Here is an 18718-nt window from a genome sequence, read left to right as displayed (position 1 = left end):
ATAATTCAACTTATAAAACATGTTTGTCCTCATTCTGCATCTACAAGAGATAGAGAGTACTTTTAAAAATATTAAAAAGTTATATGAAATAGCTCTTTTGGACAAAGTGTATTAAATGATTAAAAACATTTTTAAGTTCTCTTCACCAATTTTTTGTAGGTCTAAAAACTAATGTACAAATTTAGATTTTTTTCTATTCAAATGTTTATATGTCCATTCCAGCAAAAGAAAGCAGTTAGAAAGAACTATGTGTGTACTGAAACAAATAATCATTTCTTCTAAATTCTACAGCACCAATGTATCTGTAGTTTCTATAATGCACAGATTATTGAAAACGTTATCAATATAATTTCTTCTGTGCTCACTAGACACAGTCCAGGCAGCAGTCAAAATGCTGATCCACATTTGAAAGAAAATCTATGAATTTTTCTACTTTGCTGTGTGAGAATACAAACATTGCATTAAAAATCATTGGGTAATTACAGTTAAGGATAGAAGGAATGTCCTCTCTGAAGGAGTATACACGTGAAATAATACAGCAATAGCAGATATTTTCCTGAGTGCCCTCTTTCTTCAAAGACTCTTTGTAAGCCTCTCAAATGTCATCCATAAAAATGCCTTTGAACAAGAACAGTGGTGGTGGTAGAAGACATAAAGGAGGAGATGTGCAGCTAACAGACATGAAAAGGTGAGACACAGAAAGTAACACATTTTCTACAAGAGCTTAATTAAAACTAGTAGACAGATTAAGAAAATAATTAGCTGTATAGATAAAAAAATATCAAAGATAAAACTTATTTCAGTTTTGCATTTAATCAACTGAAAGAAAAACCTGTCTTTTTGTATGGATGCACGAGTAAATTATTTCATGAATTTGGGGTGTATTACCTGAAATATTAAGACAGTGAGCATTTTATATCAGATTGGGATCCATTCCATATGAAGTATTTCAATACCACTATATAATTTCTTCATCTATTTTGATATATTCCTGTGACAGTCATCACTATTACAAGTGACAGAATGATCATTTTGTAAGTTAAGAACCCAAGAATATGAACTGTTTCTTCATTTGAAAGAATTTAGTTTCACCAGCAAAGCAGATAAGTGAGAAGGAATAGCAGGGTAAGATAATGTGATCTCTGTTAACAGGAAGAAAAACCAAACAACCCAAACCCCACATTCAAAGAAAGCACTCAAAAAAACCCTACACCCCTAGGCCTCCCAAAAAAGCAAGAACCCAGAAAACCAAAAAAAAACCTGTGACATGTTTATGAGCATGCTCCTCTACAATGCATGCCAGCCAGTTACCACATAACAGATTAGTTGTTTTTTTCTGCATTATTGAATGGAAAAGTCAGGCTTCTACAAGGTGGTCTGTTATACTTATGTCCATGCAGACATTAAAAGCACTATACAACTTCTGCTAAAATACTTCAAGGTCTAATAACTGGTACTGAATCATACAGCTGACTACATAAGGTGTTTGTTAACCTAACTATAAAGCTGAAGTGACATTCTGCTGACTATAAAGCTAATAGCCATTCTACTGTTTGCCTTCATATACCTGTGATCCCTTTGACTGACTGCCCACATGTATAATTCAGATACACAGATGTAAAATTACTGGAATGGAAACTGCTGCCAGTTTTTCGAATGCAAAGTACTGATACTTTATATATATGAATTTATCTGAGTGTTAAATCAGTCTTTGGTTTGCAGAAAGAGCAATGCTAGTTGCAGCTTTTCCCTTGCAGTTTATACAAGGCAATAAAATACAAGTCATTCTATATATCCTAGTATTTGGCATAGACAGCTGTCCTCAACTCCTAAAAAATTCTGGTCTCAGCAGCCTGACAAGTAAATCGCTTTTCACTGCTAGAAATGATAGCTTCATTAGGTCAAGGCTGAAGCTGCTGTTCCAGCACATGGGATAAGTACTCCATTTGTCTGGATTGTATTTGGCTTGAGTATACCCAAAGGACTTAAATTCCTGTCTTGCTGGCTACTCAGCCATCACAAGCAAAATTCTGTCTGCAGTCCCCAAAAGGGAGGATTTCTTGCTGCAAATAAATGAAAGAAAGAAAACACTCACATCATCGCCATTTCAAAATGAACATCTTCCCACACTCATATTTGTGAACATAGTAATAGTTTATATTTTCCAAAATTCTTTAAATCAATAGTATTTTCAAATTCCTTTGCAAAACCTTAAAAAACAGTATGGACCAGCTATACACATGAATCACATCATACACTGCTTCAGTGCATCCACTTTGTCTTTCAACGTGGCAACTGTAGTGAAAACAGTAAATGATTTGGAAGAGGTGTCAGAGAGGGGAATAATGGCATTGGAATCACAATTCTCATCCTGAGCTGTAAAAGTGAGAGCAAGTGTAACAATAATTTAAATTATTTTTTTATAGAGCATTTTTCCTGACTTAAAATAGATCTCCCATTGCTATCTTTCAAACATGAGACCTTCCAACTCTAAAAGTCTGCTGAAGTTGCTCTACAGACAAGTTTCCAACCATTAAACAGTTCCATGGTGTAAGCAGGAGGACTGGCTCTGCCCTATGGAAATGGCACACATAAACCAGCTGTGCAACAGCATAAAAAAATCATTGGTCTCAAAGGAGCAACAGAAAGAATTTTATTGCCATGAGTGGGTGTCTGTTCTGGTTTTTCTAACACTCAGTAATGTATGCATGAAATCACATCCAGCCTGGTACTTATGTGCTGTGAAAACAATGTTGTCTGCTTCCTTTTGCTTGACAATCTATCCAGTGTATGCTGGCAATTGCCTTCATGGTGAAGATAAAAACCTTCAGCAGAGGTGGAAGGGTCAGATGGTTTGGGCTCATTGTGTTGATCTTCTTGCATCTGGAAATGGCACAGTACCTGCCCACAGACCAGTGAGATAATAATGACATAGAAATGCCTAACACTGAGTCTTAGAGTTAACTCAAGTCTCTGGTACTGGGAGTTCATTCCCATCACAAATTATAAAAAGCTAGGGGGAAAATAGCCCAAGTACTCTGAACCAAATGCAACAAATTAGAAATTGTATTACTAGTGCCAAGCAGCTTCTGACCAGTCAGGTTAAGCTATCCAGTGCCTGCTTACTGGAAGAAAAACACAGGTAGTTTTCATCCAAGGAGACTAATTTATGGATTGTAGGAACAGTTCTCTCCTGCTTCCAGAAGAAAGGAAACAGCTTGGAGAGAGCCAGTCCAAATATGAATAGAAGGATATTTGTATCCTTATGGATCAAAAATGTTCTGTCAGGCATTCAGTTACCTTATTTTATTGCTGTTATTGGAAATTGTTGCCACTCAATTAAAGATCAAAGGAAAGCACACAAAATTAAAAAGCCCTGAAAAAAGAAGTGGAAACCATTGCCAAAATAGCAGAAAATTTTGATCAATTTTTGTTGACAGTATCAATGTAAAAGTCGATGTGCACAGTCCCAGTCATATGAAAGAATCCACTTGCTAGGTGCAATATTCACTTAATTTTCCAGCCACTCCACCACAGACTGATCTAGTCCAACCTGTGTTTCTTGTAATTTTGGAGTCATATTTTGGCAAAACAAAGCTTCACTTTATTCCCTGTGAAGGGTCATGTCAGACAAGTACATGCAAACCCTTTTTTTCCTTTATAAAAAGTAAATAAACAGCATTAAAAAAGGAGCTCTGCCTAAGCTTTGAATATTTCAGAAATTCTCAGCCGTGTCACTCTATTTACTATTTACAAATTAATGCCAACAAATTAATGTTCATCCTCGATGAACACACGAGGCAGTGCAGAACAGCTAATAAACCTTCACCTCAAATGTTTATGGCATAAAAGCATCCAAACCTGCAGTAGATCACACCTCAAAACTCAACTAGATGAAGAATGACAAGTTGAAATGTTTGATGAAATATTCTTGTTTTTCTAGTTTTGTCTTTTTCATGACTGAGAAATTAAATTACTTTGGAAAATGAGGAGTTTTGTTTAGTGATAAATAAGGTAATGGAAATTACCTCAGAAGACTTAACATCATTTTGAATAAAACAAAACCTTATTTTGCTGTGTCCACTTAGAGAGCATGTTTCTTGCATTTTCAAAAAGACAAAACAGTATAAAAAGTATTGTGGTAACCAGACAAAAATTCTCTTTCTAAGTAATTACAGCACGTTTTTGAATATTTCTCTTAACATCTTAAAATATTTAGTGACAGAGACTTTGTGGTGCCATACTTCTTCCTAGATACAGATTAAATATCATATTTGTCCCTCTTTAAAGGAAAAAACAAACCCAAATAATTTTCTATTCATTATTACTTATGAGCAATTGGTAGAAGTTCAGTATCTTGCGTGAGAAACTGCCTTAGAAATTACTGTCATGTTTCCTGATCAAAGGGTTTATTTTTGAAGAAACCTTCTGCTAAGTTTGACCAAGATAATAATCTTCTCTTGGTCTTGGCACAACAGGGTGAAGTGAAACACTGATGTGAAATTCTGTCCACGCTTCACACAAACATAGCACAGAAAGGCAGCAAACTTCCAAAGGTGATGTGCCAAAATCCACTTTTCTTTTCCAAACTGGAGGTTAAATGTGCCTGTAGGAGCTCAGCAGGGGCCAGTAGATGCTGGCACTGAAAAAACTAGGCATATCTGAGCAGCAGTTTCTTGCCTCTCTACCAGGCAGGGGCTGTCATTTCCCACTGAGCTCCAAAGGAATAATTAAATGTTAGTGTGACACTGTAACTGTTACCACTCTGACGGCTCACCTGGGGATATGGAGGCTCAAAGACAGCCACAGAGGCATCCCAGTACCATTCCCAGCACTCAGCACCCAGCAGCATCTTCATGTGAGTCACCTGGAGTGACTGCACATTTCATCTGGCAAACCTGACATCTTTATAACAACCACTGGCAGTTCCACAGCCCCTGGAATGGCCAAACGAGCTGCCAGCATAGGCTGATCTGGGCTGTGAAGCTGATAGCTAACTGAACTCCCTGCTGCTTGTCTGTCAATTCACAATCCTCTGCCAAGGGCTACAGTTCAGATTTGAAAACAGTTATTTTGAGAGTTACAGAAGCCTTTTGAAGAAGGCTACATACTTGCCGCCATTATCAAACATTATTAGGCAAGAGCATGCAGAGGTACTACTGACTGCCACTGCCCTTGTCACAAAGCCCTAAGAGGGCTCTCCATCTCCACTGTGAGCTGTGAGCAGTTCTCAAGGACAGCAAGTGCTTCAGGGGTAGCTGCAGAGACCACAAGAGGACTCCGGTATTCATGTAATGATTTCAGAACCACAAGTTCCTGAAAGGCAAATTACTGCCAGCTGGGAGACTATTCTGAAGAAACACCCCTATGTCCTTATCCTGCTCTTACACTGTTATCCAGAAACCCACCTCTGGGTGGGGTCAGATTCTGGGCTAAAGAGGCCTTCAGGATATCTTACCATGGACATTCTTACGTTCCTTACCAAGGATGGTATTTTGAGCATGGCTAGCACACTCAGTAGGGGGCCAATTTTTTTGAAATTACTACAAATCCTGCCTGAAAATGTCATGTTCAAGCCAAAAACCTCAGTGCTACCATGACATACCTTTCTGTAATTGTAGAATAGTTTCCAAGAAGAATAGTTGGAAAATATTTACAAATTCAATAAAACAACTGTCAATGATCTCAATTTAAAAGAAAGTTGGTGTCAGATTCTACTGTATCTACTGAAGTGCTGTTCAAGAAGTAAAAAGAAAGGTCATGCTGCTGAAGAGTTCTTCCAGTAAATTCAACACAGCTCGAAGGAACTGTATTATTTTATGTTTCTGAAATTGTATGTTAATTAAGTATCATAAGTTCTTAAAATAATACTTCTTCTATGCATGAAAAGGTTTGTGGTCACAGAAGTAACGGGACAGCTATGCTAGCCAACCTTCCTACCACAAAAATGGCTAGGGCACCAAAAAATTATTAAGGCTAACATATAGTTATTCAGTCAGAGATTAAACCTTCCATACTGGCAAAAGCATTTGCATGCCTCTATAAATGCACCAGCAAAAAGATTCTTTTCTAGGACTGACTATGGCCAAAGAGTAAGCTAAAAGCCAGCACAGGAACCCAAAGATGGCAACTGCTTTTCCTGGAAGATAATTCAGTCTGCAGAAAGAGGAGGAAATACATTCCTCAAAGTATGCAAAGTTATACCAGTGTAAAGATTCTGTCACTACTAAAATAACAACAAGTCCTTCTATTAGAAACTGCTCCTATTAGTAGAGTGAAGAGTGCTGGATCTCATTCTTTGGCACTAAAGTCGACTAGTGTGGTCTGGATATACCCACATTATTGACTGCCTTTAAGAGAGGGGGACCACATACAGATCATCTGTCTAATGGGAATAGTTTCTGGCCTGTGCTAACCCCTATACTATGCCTAAGAGTCATTTGGGAAAATTCTTCTCCATGTTGGTCAAAAGCACTCCAGGGAGAATGCCAGGAACTTCACAGGATGGGAGAACCATTTCTATCTCCTCCATCCCTCATGTACCATTTACTGGTACAGAAATAATTTTCAAAGTTATTTCATTGCCCAAACGGTTGCAAAACCAGAAACATCAACAAAAATTCCTACAATACTTTGTGGATCATCAGAAATGCCTTTCTAATGAACGGAAACACGCTGCTTTGCATTTATGCTCTTTTTCACTCTTAAGCACTTACAATTAGTTCTAGCAAGGGGAAAGTTATATTAAGAGGGTCCAAAGTTCCATCAAAACAATGCTGCTACAATTATTTAGATACAGGCAACAAATTATACCAATACTCTACTGAATATCTGACAAAAACATATTTCTCATAACTAAAAAATAAAAAAGAAATAAACCTCTTGGATTAACACACTGAAACCCAAGTTCTTCTCTATTTCACAGTCAGGGCCTTGTAGTTTGATACCAATCACGTGGAAATTGTTTCAAAGGAGTTTTACTCATGGGGACCCTTACTGAAATAATGACACTTCAACTTTTAATTTGTTTGCTGACTTCAAACAAATCTCACACCCTTTCTAAAGTCAGCGGCAAAACTACACAAGAACCCACCCGCCCAAAACCTTCTGCCACAACAGCAGGCTGCGCTCCAGGAGGGAGGGAGAGGAGGGTGAGCAGCAGGCAGCAGGAGGAGAACTCACCTCTGGAGGAGCGGAAGTGCTTGCTGGGCGCGGTGAAGCCCCTGGTGCCGTGCACGTTCACAGCAGCCACGCGGAACTGGTACCACCTGCTGGCGCGGATGTCCGGCAGCCGGACGCGCTCCTCCGTGGTCTGGGGGGAAAATGTCACACTTACATGGGTGTTCTGACACGGGTACCTGCCACCTGCTGTGCAACACCCATCGGTCTGGCTGAGCACACACCAGCATCACCTGGTATGCAGCCACCTCACCTGTCTCCAGTCATCACTCTGCACTGCAAAGCACTTACAGCTGGGAGCAAAATGATAAAGTCATCCCATTTTACAGGGCATTGCAGGTCTCTTCTGGAAAAAGTAGCCTTTAGAAAACAGGTGAAGTGTTGTTAAATTCACACAATTAGTTTTGTAGTTATCACAACCTTCACCAGTGTTTAGGGTCTCACTGTTCAGGTGATGTTTCAGGGAACTCGTTGCCCCAGGTGGCAGGACTGATTTCCTCAATTCTCAGTTCTCAGAGAATTAGGGGTCCAAAATAGCTTAATGAAATCCAGTGCTGTGAGAACCCGCTTTTTCTAGTTCATAGGAAACACAAAACTCCCAGATAATGAATGTAAGCCTTCTTCACATCTTTGGCACTTAGGTCAAAAAGACACTTACAGCCTTAACTCTTCCCTGAAGACTTTTCTCAGGTCACAGGAGCTGACCTTTTCTCCAGCAACACCTACTGAGATTGCCAGTGTCATGAGTTCAATTTCCAAGTCCTGAGGGGAGAACCACTGAAATATGGCATAAGCATAAATACACTCTGAACCCTTTCAGTAGGAAGTGCTTTACACATTCTTATTCTGAGCCCTGTTTTCTTCCATTTTTTTTACCCCATTAAACTTTTGAAGAGCTATCTTTTGCACTCTTTCTTTTTTTTTCCCTAAGGTACAAACAGCAGAATTGAACACAGCCTCCTGGTAACCACTGAATCACTTCCAGCTACAGAAGATGTGGCATTTTTGTAGAATTCATCAAAATCACATCCACTTGGAAATTTTACTTTACAATTACCTCTCAATTATCCAGTTTTCAATTTACTTTAGTATGTCATGTTTACTACATTTTGATTTAATTCTTTAATCAAAGTAACACACAAACCCGACCAGCTGTCATATATATGTCTAAATATATTATACAATCATCACTGACTTCCATTACTGACCAAACATGCAAGCTCATTAAAAATGTTGCTACACCGATTTATTTTTACAAGCTTGTTTTATACAACTCCAAGAAGCCAACTTCCCTGTATAGGATTTAACAATACTTTTAATGATACTAAGTAGTTCCAAGAAAAAGGGACAATGTAATTTCTGCTTTTTGCTCCCTTTCAAATCTGTGTAAGAAACCAGAAGCTGCTGACATAACTCAGATAACCAGAAACTGAGGAGTTTGCTTCAGCTCTTCAGCAAAGGCCTTTTAGAGCCCTGAAAAATAAAATTTGTAGGTCTTAGTTTCTTCATTTGGTGACAAACAAAATTTAGGGAAACAAATATCTTATTTGTGTGTGCATGTAAGGAAAGGAGACCCTTTCTAAACCATATTATTGACTGCTCTCAGACTGCTGAGTGTTGCAGACTCTGAGCCCATAATATATTGCTGCTACTCAGAGTCCCTCTCCATTCAAACCACTCTCTTCTCAGCTTAAGCAGGGGTAACAGTCCTGACAGTCTACCTCATCTCCTTTCCCTTTTTAACCTTTATGTTACTTGTAGAGTGAATTATCCAAGGTTTGCCCCAGGGAAGAAAGAGCCTACCTGAATCAACTTTTGCAATTATTGTTCTTTTATGGAGCACTCAAATATCCTATTTTTTACCAAGAGCCAGCTCCCCTATAGCTGCAACTGAAAACAGGTTCAGGACCAATATTTAATCGTAAATAACTAGTTAGAGTCTTCTGGGGTTTTAAAAACATGCTTGCTGAACTTTGTTACAAGGCAAGCATAATCTGAATAAACTTAATCCCAAATTCCTCGAAGGAATGTTTTCTGTCACTGCCATCAGCTCATATTCTGTTGATTAAAAGAAAGTATTTCAGTTGTGTCAATTTCCCATGGCAACCACAAAATAATGTAAAAGCAAATAAATTGTCAATCCATAATGCCAAAATTATTTTAACTTATGAATATGCCTTGGGCCTATAACTTTCATAATTCATTTTGTTGGCCAAGCTCCTGCTAAGCTCAATGGCATGCAGGAGATCTACCTCCAACTACCACGATATAAACCACTTTGGCACCTCTAAGCATTTTTTACATAGAATTAATACATTTCTAGAAATAACTAAGTACTGCTGAGATATCTTACACCACCTTAATGGTATATCTATTTATTTTTTGTTTAATTTCTTTAGTTTAGTTAGTTCCTACTACTTAAGTATGTTTGTAGCTGTGATCATAATATTCAGAGTCCTTTCAATATCTTTCACATTAATTTAAACCCACTGAAAGCTATGCTGAGTGGTACCAAATAACTAATGGTTAAATTTCATCACACACCTAAAATTCTGTCTGAATAGGAAAGAAAAAAACAACTGGTCAACATGTCACCTTCAGTATCATGCAAAGTTCAATGAAGACAAGGGAAAATCCCAATTAATTACATTAGGATACAAGTTCATATAAGAGCAGCATGTAATCTCAATGACAGAAGCTGGCCAATACACATAATACCATGACACCTCTCTTCTCAAGACCTCATCTTAGACCCAAGGGACAACAGGCCACCTCCAGTGGCCAGAAAGCAGAAAGAGGTGGGGCTCTCTGTGAAAAAATTTGGCTGAGATTTGCCCAGAGCTGCTCCATTTAGGAAGCACTCACAATATTCTACTTCTCTTCCAGCAGCTCTTAGCTTTTTAAATCCTGAGCCCTTTCCTCTAAGTAGTCTCCTCATCCTGTCCTGCAAAAGGGGATTACAGTTATTGTCTTCATCATGGCTACAGAGACCTCCCTCTGCTGCTCCTACAACTTACTAATGATCAAGAGCATCCCAGAGCATGGGTGACCTATCTTCAGTGCCATCCTTTCTATGAGAGGCAAGGGGAAGATATTCCCTAGCACCCTGGATGTTGCATGCTATTTAGAGCTACAACATGCTATATAGCTACATGCAAAACTGTTCCTTGGAAAAAGAAAGGCTGAAAGTTAGAATTTCTTGTAAGGGAAAGGTGGGATTTACTACAACTGGGAGGGAGAAGAAAAGAGAATATCTGACCATTGACGTGGGACTCTTGTGTCAACACTCCAAACAGTGGATATATGTTATGTATATATGTTAAAAATTGGTGCAAAGAACTCTTCACAGCAAAGACTTGCACAGAGGACTCTATCCAAGGATTACAGTAACCAATGGACTGTTACACTGTGCTCATTCCCTACTTTTCCCCCACTATGAATCCTGGACTCCTCTCTGCACCAAGGTTTAATAGAAATAGGAGAGTACAGCCTTACCCTGCTGAGTTCACAGCTCTACACCTTTGGAAACAACACAGTGATAAAAGAATTTGCATTTCAAAAAGTAAAGGGATACCACCCAGGGCATCAGAAAAAGCTGAGTATATGTTTCTTCTGGTATAAAAGAAATTCTGAGTGTTGTATCCACTACTCTAACAAAGGACAGCAGATCTGCCCTACTTCATGTGAATGCAATCCCACAGAAGGTGGGCACTCTCTAAGACTGCTTACCAAAGCAAGTCTCCCCAGGAGATGGAGAAAAAAACCTTTAGTGTACAGGACTGTTAGTTAGCTCCAGCAGGTAATTCTCACTTTCATGGGCTGAGAACTTCCTTGTGATCTTCAGAACCAGAACTTCAGGTGTTTCAGAAGCTTTATTTTTGAAACAGATTAGCTGTCCACAGAGTTTAGACAATTGCAAGGTGAAGCACTAAGGTCTGTCACAATCAAGCTATCAGTAAATACTGTCCCTTATTTGCTTTAGTAATGGACTAGACTAATAAATGTACTTCATCACTGTCTGCCTATATGTGTGTATATATATATATGTGTGTGTGTGTGTGTGTACACATGACATCCATTCACACAACACAGACATGCTCTGTCTGAAAATAACTGGCCTGGTATATTTTAATCAACTTTATTATATTATAGTAATACGATTAAATAGCTGAATTTCCAATGTAAACAGTAATGCTACTATTTTTAGAGAGAATTAGTACCAAATGGAATGGTAAGTCTGCTCACAAGACATGCAGTATTTCCATAGGATAATGCAGCAGGTTAAATCAGCTGGCTAAATCTCAAGTTACAGTACTGTAGGAAACTTCACATAAAACTTAGGACACTCTACATCACAGCCAGCTTGGCCAACTAGCATCTTAGTTACCACAGTTTTTAGATTAACCAATGGAAATTAGTCAAACGGTTAATCATATCAAATTTTCCCCAAAATATGTAGTAAAAAAACAACATTAAAAATCCCTTCCTCCAGAAGTAAAAAAAAAACTAAAATTGTTTTCAATGTGTTTGCTTTCCTTATATAATTGGAGAGTAATATAGTATAGTAATAGATTGATCCTTCTTCCTTAAAAAGAAAACATGAAGATGACACAAAAAACACGGCACAATAATAAACAAACTTTTTCAAAATTATTGTTTCAATACAAAGTAAAAATTTGTGTCAAACATGAGAAATTACTTGCAAATTAGCTCCTCTAAGGGCAATAGAATACAGCAAGATTTTTTTGAAATTTAAACTCTTTAAAGTTATTGAAAATTATAATCCCATTTGTTCTTGGACATACGAAAAAAATATGAGTAACTCCGATTAAATATTATGAAATTTCTTATAAGAAGATGCAAACAATAAATTTGTTTATGCTACATATAGGTATTAGCATAGAGAAAATCAGATCCTCACCCACAGCTTTTTTGATCTTTGATTACTCTTCTTACAGTCTCTACCTTAAGCTGCAGAGTAAAGCAAGAGCCAGAATCATCTCCCCTGGACTGAGATGCTCCAGGAATTCTCAGCTAAATGGCTGAGCTCTTCTCAGCCTTTGCCTGTAATTAAGGGCTCATACCTCAATGTTTTGGACTCATACAAGAAAAACATCTCTGTTACACAGACAAGGAAAGCCTGGAGGCTGTACACACAATCAGTGTTGTCAAACTGGATATCCATCCTTGCTGCTGATATTGCAAAATAAATTCTATCTCATTTGGCCAAACAAATTTGATTGCCTGGTAGGATGTCTAAAACTACAAACACCATAGAGGTACACTACTCTCTAAAGACACAAATTCTGATTACTAGCACCCCTCAAGGGTGCCCAGCCTGCACGTCCCATAAGTGTAAACAGCTCACAAAGCCAGTCAGGCATCCTGAAGCATGCTTTGAACTGACATCCCCAGTGGGGTCCACCACACAATCAAATTCATGTCTCCTGTGATGCAGAAGGGACAGTGAAGTTGTCAGAAAGATGTCAGCTGGAGGAGGCTTCTCCTACCACAGTGGTTAACTCAGCCCCTTCTGCCTGCATTCACCAGACCCCAGAAAAGGCAGCTGTCAGGCTTCTTACTGCTCTAGCACAGGAACACAACTCTGAAACACCCACCTGCAGATCCACAGCAAGGCAAGGGTTCATGTATGGTCAGCTACCGTGGAGCATCTATAGAGCACGTTCCCAGAAATGTGATGAGAAATAGCAGAGCACTGCCCTCCCTTTGCAGCCTGGATTCACCAGCCACAACAGCTGAGCTTCTCCAGTCTGTCACACTGGCATGGTTCAGTATCAGTGGAGAGTAACTCAGATCTGGCACATTTTTTCTACTTGGTATTTTTCTTGTAACAAAGGCAGGAGTTTGTTTCCTGGAATGGAGACTGCAGGTTCAAGACCTGCATCTCAAGGGAGAGATCATAAGTCACTGTGACTTGATCAGTTTTGGACATGCTCTCATGGGCTTGCACAAGCAAGGTTTCCTGCCAGGGTCTGCTGCAGGGGGCTTTTCCTGAGCAAGACTACAACATAGTGACAGCTCCCTCTAGCACCATGCTGAAGGTAAGAAATTCACTTCTGAGTGTTCAGGCTCACAAGCTTCATGTTTTTGTAAGACAGCATTTTCCAACACAATCTGAATTGAGAATGAACACAAACTGTCACAGAATTTAAATCCCTTACTCTATTTTGTGGATGGTTCTACTTATTCTCCCTTTCCTTTTTTCCCTAGCTGTAATGATACTTTGCAGATCTTTTCAAAATCAGCATTTTATTTTTCTTGTCAGCAGGGATAAGGGTGAAGCAGTAAGATAAACGATTGGAACTCTGCCATCCAGGTGGACTGTCAGCATGGCAAAAAACAGATTGAAACTGGGAAAGAACTAAGTGAAAATTTATGCTCTGTTGGCTGCTTCTCATTAAGAAACATTTGCTCATGAATCTTACATTTTTAGTCTGGATTGCACTGAGTGATAAGAGCATGACATCATAAACTTTTCTGAATTGGGAGGGTCACACCTGAGAAAAACAACTTTACAAAGAATAAAGGTGTTAGTGATTTTTTTTCACTCTGGGGTTTTTTTTTTTGGTTTGTTTTGGTTTGGTTTTGGTTTTTTTTTTGTTTTTTTTTTTTTTTTTTTGGTTTTTTTTTTTTTGTTTGCTTTTTTTTAAAATAAATAGCCTTCTCACCAGCTGGGTGTTCTAACTTTTGACAAGAATCAAGCCATGCTTTGGACACTGTACAATGAGTCCCACTAAACTCAGAAGGACTATGTTCCTAATGTGCTCCCTTGAATGGATTTTGGTCTCTAATTCTACATTTTTCAAGAGATTTGTGATATTCTGAGACTAGATCCATATTGCTTACAGAGAACTGACCTGTGCCACAGTTTGCCAGTTCGTAGCATCATCCTCACTTGGATGGATCCCTTGATTCCACCTCCTCTGAACAACATAGATGACAGGCTCAATGGAAATATTGAATTTTGAAGACCACTTCACCTCCAGGTCTCCAGACTGATGTTCTATGAATTTTAATTCTTTCCGGGGTTTCAGTGGAACACCTGTAGTGGGAATGCACAGATAAAAATATATGAGTAATTTACAAGATATGATTAAGCCATTTGTAGATTAAGATATATAAAAAATTTGAAGATGTATAGAAGATTTGAAGATGCATAAACAATAATTGAAAAAAAAAGATTGTTTATCAGAGAAAACGCCAAAAAGGGAGGAATGATAAGCATAGAAGTTTCAGAACTGTTCCTAGCTAACCCATCTCTGTTAACATTAAAATTTGTTTCAAAAATATCTTCAGAATTATTTATTTATTTCATTAAAAAACTGAAGGACATGAAAGTTATAAACTAAAACGGACTTTCCAGAGAACATTTGCCCAATACAACTGGGAGAAAGATCCCTTTGCTCCAAAGCAGAATCAGCTGTACCTGATGTTCAGTTTTTCACCCAATTTATCCTTAAACACAGTCAGTAACAAAATTTCCATAGCATCACATAGTAGTCTGTTTCACTCCTTCCCCATCCTTGCTACAAGAAAGCTTTCTGGCTGCCTGGTTTAGTCTCCTCAGCTGCTTCACAAACTCAGTAGTGGTCCAAGATGTTCATGGATCATGGGGAACAGATTCTTTCTGTTATCCATGGAGAAGCTTTTCATGTACCACAAGACTGTTCTCATGCTTCTGAATGTTTTCTTCTTCAGTCTAATAACCACAGTGCACTCCATGTCCAATTAAAATCAGTCTTCCCAGACCCCTGTTCACTCTTGCAGTGGCCTCTGGAGATTCTCCAGCTTTGAGCCCTTCTCCAGAGACAAGCCTAAAAGTGGACACAGACTGTGTCTAAGCTCTTAGCAGTGCAGACCAGTGAAGTGTGATTATTTCATACATCTTACAATAGTCTGATGTACCTAAGAAAGCTGTTTGCTTCTCTGAGGCTGCATGATCTTATTGACTCACATGCTGCAGCTGCACTTCATGATGTGTCACTCTCCACTCTTCCCTAAAGAGCTAGGAAAGGTAATTCCAAGACATCTTGGAATAGATATGTTATGCATATTGTCAAATTGTTGCATTTCAGAGAAAAAGATACATTTCTAAAATATTACTGTAATTTCTCATTACACAGTGACACCAAAAGATGGTTATTTATGCTGTTATCACCTTTTTGAAAACATCTGCAGTAGCTTGAAGGAAAAAACAACTCTTCAAACTGGACACCTTTTGATTAAATCAACAAATCAAGTGTGAGATACATTTCCCTAGACAGACATTAGGAATATTTATATTTGAGTGTGCAGCATTTTGTCACTTGAGGGTATGTCACAAATAAGATCTCTGTGTTGACATACAAACCTTCTTAGCAAGTTATCCTATGCACTTTAGTTATTTTGTTGTTTCCATGACTGTCCACATAAGGCCACCTGCATGTATTGATTTGAGAAATTGTTTCTTACTCAGTCTCTCACAGAATACTTAGTACCAAAATTTCCTCAAGTGAACAAACCCCTTTTACATTTTAAGGGGTGTTGTTATAAGCCTGAGCATACAAGTACATAAAGGTAAATGAAAATCATCTTGTAGATCTTCAAGAAACCTAAAATCTACCTGAAAAAAAAAAAAAATACTGTACCTAAATGTGGCTATCACAGCAGTTTAGACCCTGGATATCCTTCAATAGCCTAATGTCTTAGCCTGACATCACGAACATGGCTTCGGATTTCCACATTTGCAAATCCTTCTTTAGTTATGATACACAATAATCCTACAATTTGCATGTTCAGAAAACTTCCATCTGCTTTGCATTAGGGGCAGTTGGACTCACTTGATTGCAAGTATCTCAGTGTTATGTAATCGTGTGCAGATGGAGCACGGCAGCGCAAACAATGAGAGCACGGCACAAGTGCACTTTAAAATACTTCTGTGGAACCAGCACCATCAGTTTAATATCCAGATGTGAAGATCCAATTACTCTTCAATGTGCCTTTTATTATGTAAATGGTCAGCCCCTTTCCTTGTGCTGGAACAAATTAGCCCTCAGTCCAAAGTGCTCCAAAGTCTGCATTAGTCCAGAGTCTGCAGTGCTTAACCAAAGAATTCAAATCACTGATCACTGTATCTGTGCAATAGCAGAGTCCAGGAAAAATGGCTCTAAAGGTGTCTTTCAAACAGCACATGCACCTCAGTGCCATGAAAAGTAGCTGCACATTGGTCTGTCATGAGAACCTGTATCTTAAACATTGGTTCCCCCAGAACTGAAAATGTCTCCATTGGTGTGCCTTGTAAAGGGTACACCCATGGCATCAACACAATTGTAACACAGTTCTGCAAGCACTCAGAGGTGAGCACTTAGAAAACTGGACACTATGTTTGTAATACAAAACTATTTTTCTCTAAGCATGAAGAGTCATAAAACTGTGGGTGACCACCTGACCCCAGTTATCCTACTATAATCTTGCCACATCATCAGACCCTTTGAATGTCCCAATCTTCCCTTCACAATTTACCTCTTTTTACACAGATTTGCAGAGACACTTTCTCAAGTCCTTCACTAGTTGAGACAGTGTAAAGAAGGGGGATGAGGCCAGTGACAGAAGGGTAGAAGAGAACATTTGATATCTCCACTAAAGGGATATAAATATGTGAAGACTTCATAACCAATTAGTAATACTCCCAATGGAGATGCAAATATACTTGTTCCATTAATCCAAAAACCTTTGTAATGTGTCTTTGGTGGCAGTGTACTTACATTGACTTTTTTTTTAGGATTGGACTTTAGCAGTCTGTACTAGAAGGCAAATTCAGTTTGGTAATCCAGCAAATCAGACAGAAATTTTACATCTACTGTTGTAACTACTCTCCAGCACTTGATCAACAGTAAAACTGTGGAAACTTCTGCAGACTCTTAGATTCAATCTGAGTTCATTTTCAAGCTGTGAGTGCTGTCAAAATGATAAGAATAAGTACTGAACTTATTCACTAGATCTTAGCCATGCTTGCAGAGTTTGCTCTTCCTTAGTGACAGGAAGGTCATTTACCCCTGGAGGAATTGAATAGCAAGCCTGCTCCACTTCTATTTGTCTTTTGTTGCAAAAAGACAGGTTGAAGAGGCTAATTAGCTGAATTCATCAGCTGAGAAGGCAGTAGGGTATTGAGCTTGCCCTTCCTCTACAAGACATATATGCTCTTACAAGCCAGCACCTCCTGCAGATGGGTGATAAGATGTTAGGGAAGGTGAGCTCTGCTCCCATTTAATCAGGCCAAACAGAGGAGACCTTCCAGTGTGTGCTTACACAGTGTATCATATCCTGTCATAGGCCGTGTCAGCTCCAGGAGCATTTCATCTTGTTTTATTTGCTTGTTTGTTTTTACCTTTCCCAGTTGTTATATTTACTGGAATGCTTTGCAGTTGTGGCATGGAATGTGTAAATCATTACACACACAACATGAATGCCTGTTTACCACTCTGGTCATTTGTCTCAATAAGACAAAATAAACAAATAAGTGATCCATTTTAATAACTTTCATTTTGAAAGGTGCTATGTGCTGGTGTGTACTAATTCCTTATAGTTTTAAAGGAGCTGCTCTAAAGCATCCTGCAAACAAGAGAGTTTCCCTTCTGAACACACTGAAAAAGATTTATTAATATTTTAGTTAAAATAATGAACTTAAAAATAAATTCACCACCTTCTTTACCTATTTTATCATGTTTCCATCCACACTTGGAAATAAGCATGGGTTCAAACCTAAGCCTGGAGCTTAGACCAGGGTTCTGCTGATTAGACTCCCACAGAGAGCCCATGCTATCTGATTAATAAGTGAATAACTGAATAATATTTATTTTTTATCACTGACATAAGAAGAATTGAGTCTTTTACAAAAACATCAATCATGTGGTAAAAGAATATTCTTTTCACAAATGCTTATTTTTCTGCATTAGGAGAACATTTTTCAAATATTTAAGTGTGTAAACCTTTTTTAAATTCCAGTAAATTAAACTCTGAAATTTGTCTAAGCAAAAAATTTCTTAGCTTATATGTTCTTTTTGAAGGATGTCAAAGAAAAGGTTTATTCACAGAATCTCAGGACTCAATAAAAAATTTATGAATAAGATTTTCTTAGATTCAAATAATGAATTAATACATACCTGCATGCAGATATTATAATCTTTTACTACGTTGTTCTATGTTGATTTTTCTTTTACCAGATTATTTCACAGTTCCTACTTGGTAGTCCCATCTGCTTGGCTTGTAGACATAAATGTTATTTCTGATTAATAGGACCTGAACTGTTTATCATTAAATATTTTCCTGCTGCATTCTCTCTTATCTCACCATATAAAGCGAGATTTCACTTAAATTGGCAAAGTTTGTTCTGCTTAAGATGACTCATAATAGCCACAAATTTACATTCCACAGATTTCCAGACATGGGCTTCATAAGGGGGAAAAAATCAGAAATTTAAGCAACATTTCTCTCTGGTTTTCCCCCCTTTCACTGTGCAGCCACATCTCTGCAGGTACCT

General features: G+C 38.3%; 1 protein-coding gene across 1 annotated transcript in view; it reads right to left on the bottom strand.

Annotated features, from left to right (window-relative positions):
* ANOS1 (anosmin 1) overlaps positions 1-18718 on the bottom strand; it is a gene marked incomplete at both ends in the record, with an annotated part of 126712 nt that overhangs the window by 34730 nt on the left and 73264 nt on the right. Inside the window, 2 exons of the mRNA XM_084227024.1 lie at positions 7183-7312; positions 14058-14242. Of these exons, the coding sequence (XP_084083150.1) occupies positions 7183-7312; positions 14058-14242 (315 nt within the window). The remainder of the gene's footprint in view (positions 1-7182; positions 7313-14057; positions 14243-18718) is intronic.

Source organism: Fringilla coelebs, assembly GCF_963513975.1.
Source record: "Fringilla coelebs genome assembly, chromosome: 2".
Taxonomy (NCBI): domain Eukaryota; kingdom Metazoa; phylum Chordata; class Aves; order Passeriformes; family Fringillidae; genus Fringilla; species Fringilla coelebs.
The sequence above is the reverse complement of the archived record's forward strand: the minus strand, read 5'-3'. Positions and strand labels throughout refer to the sequence as shown.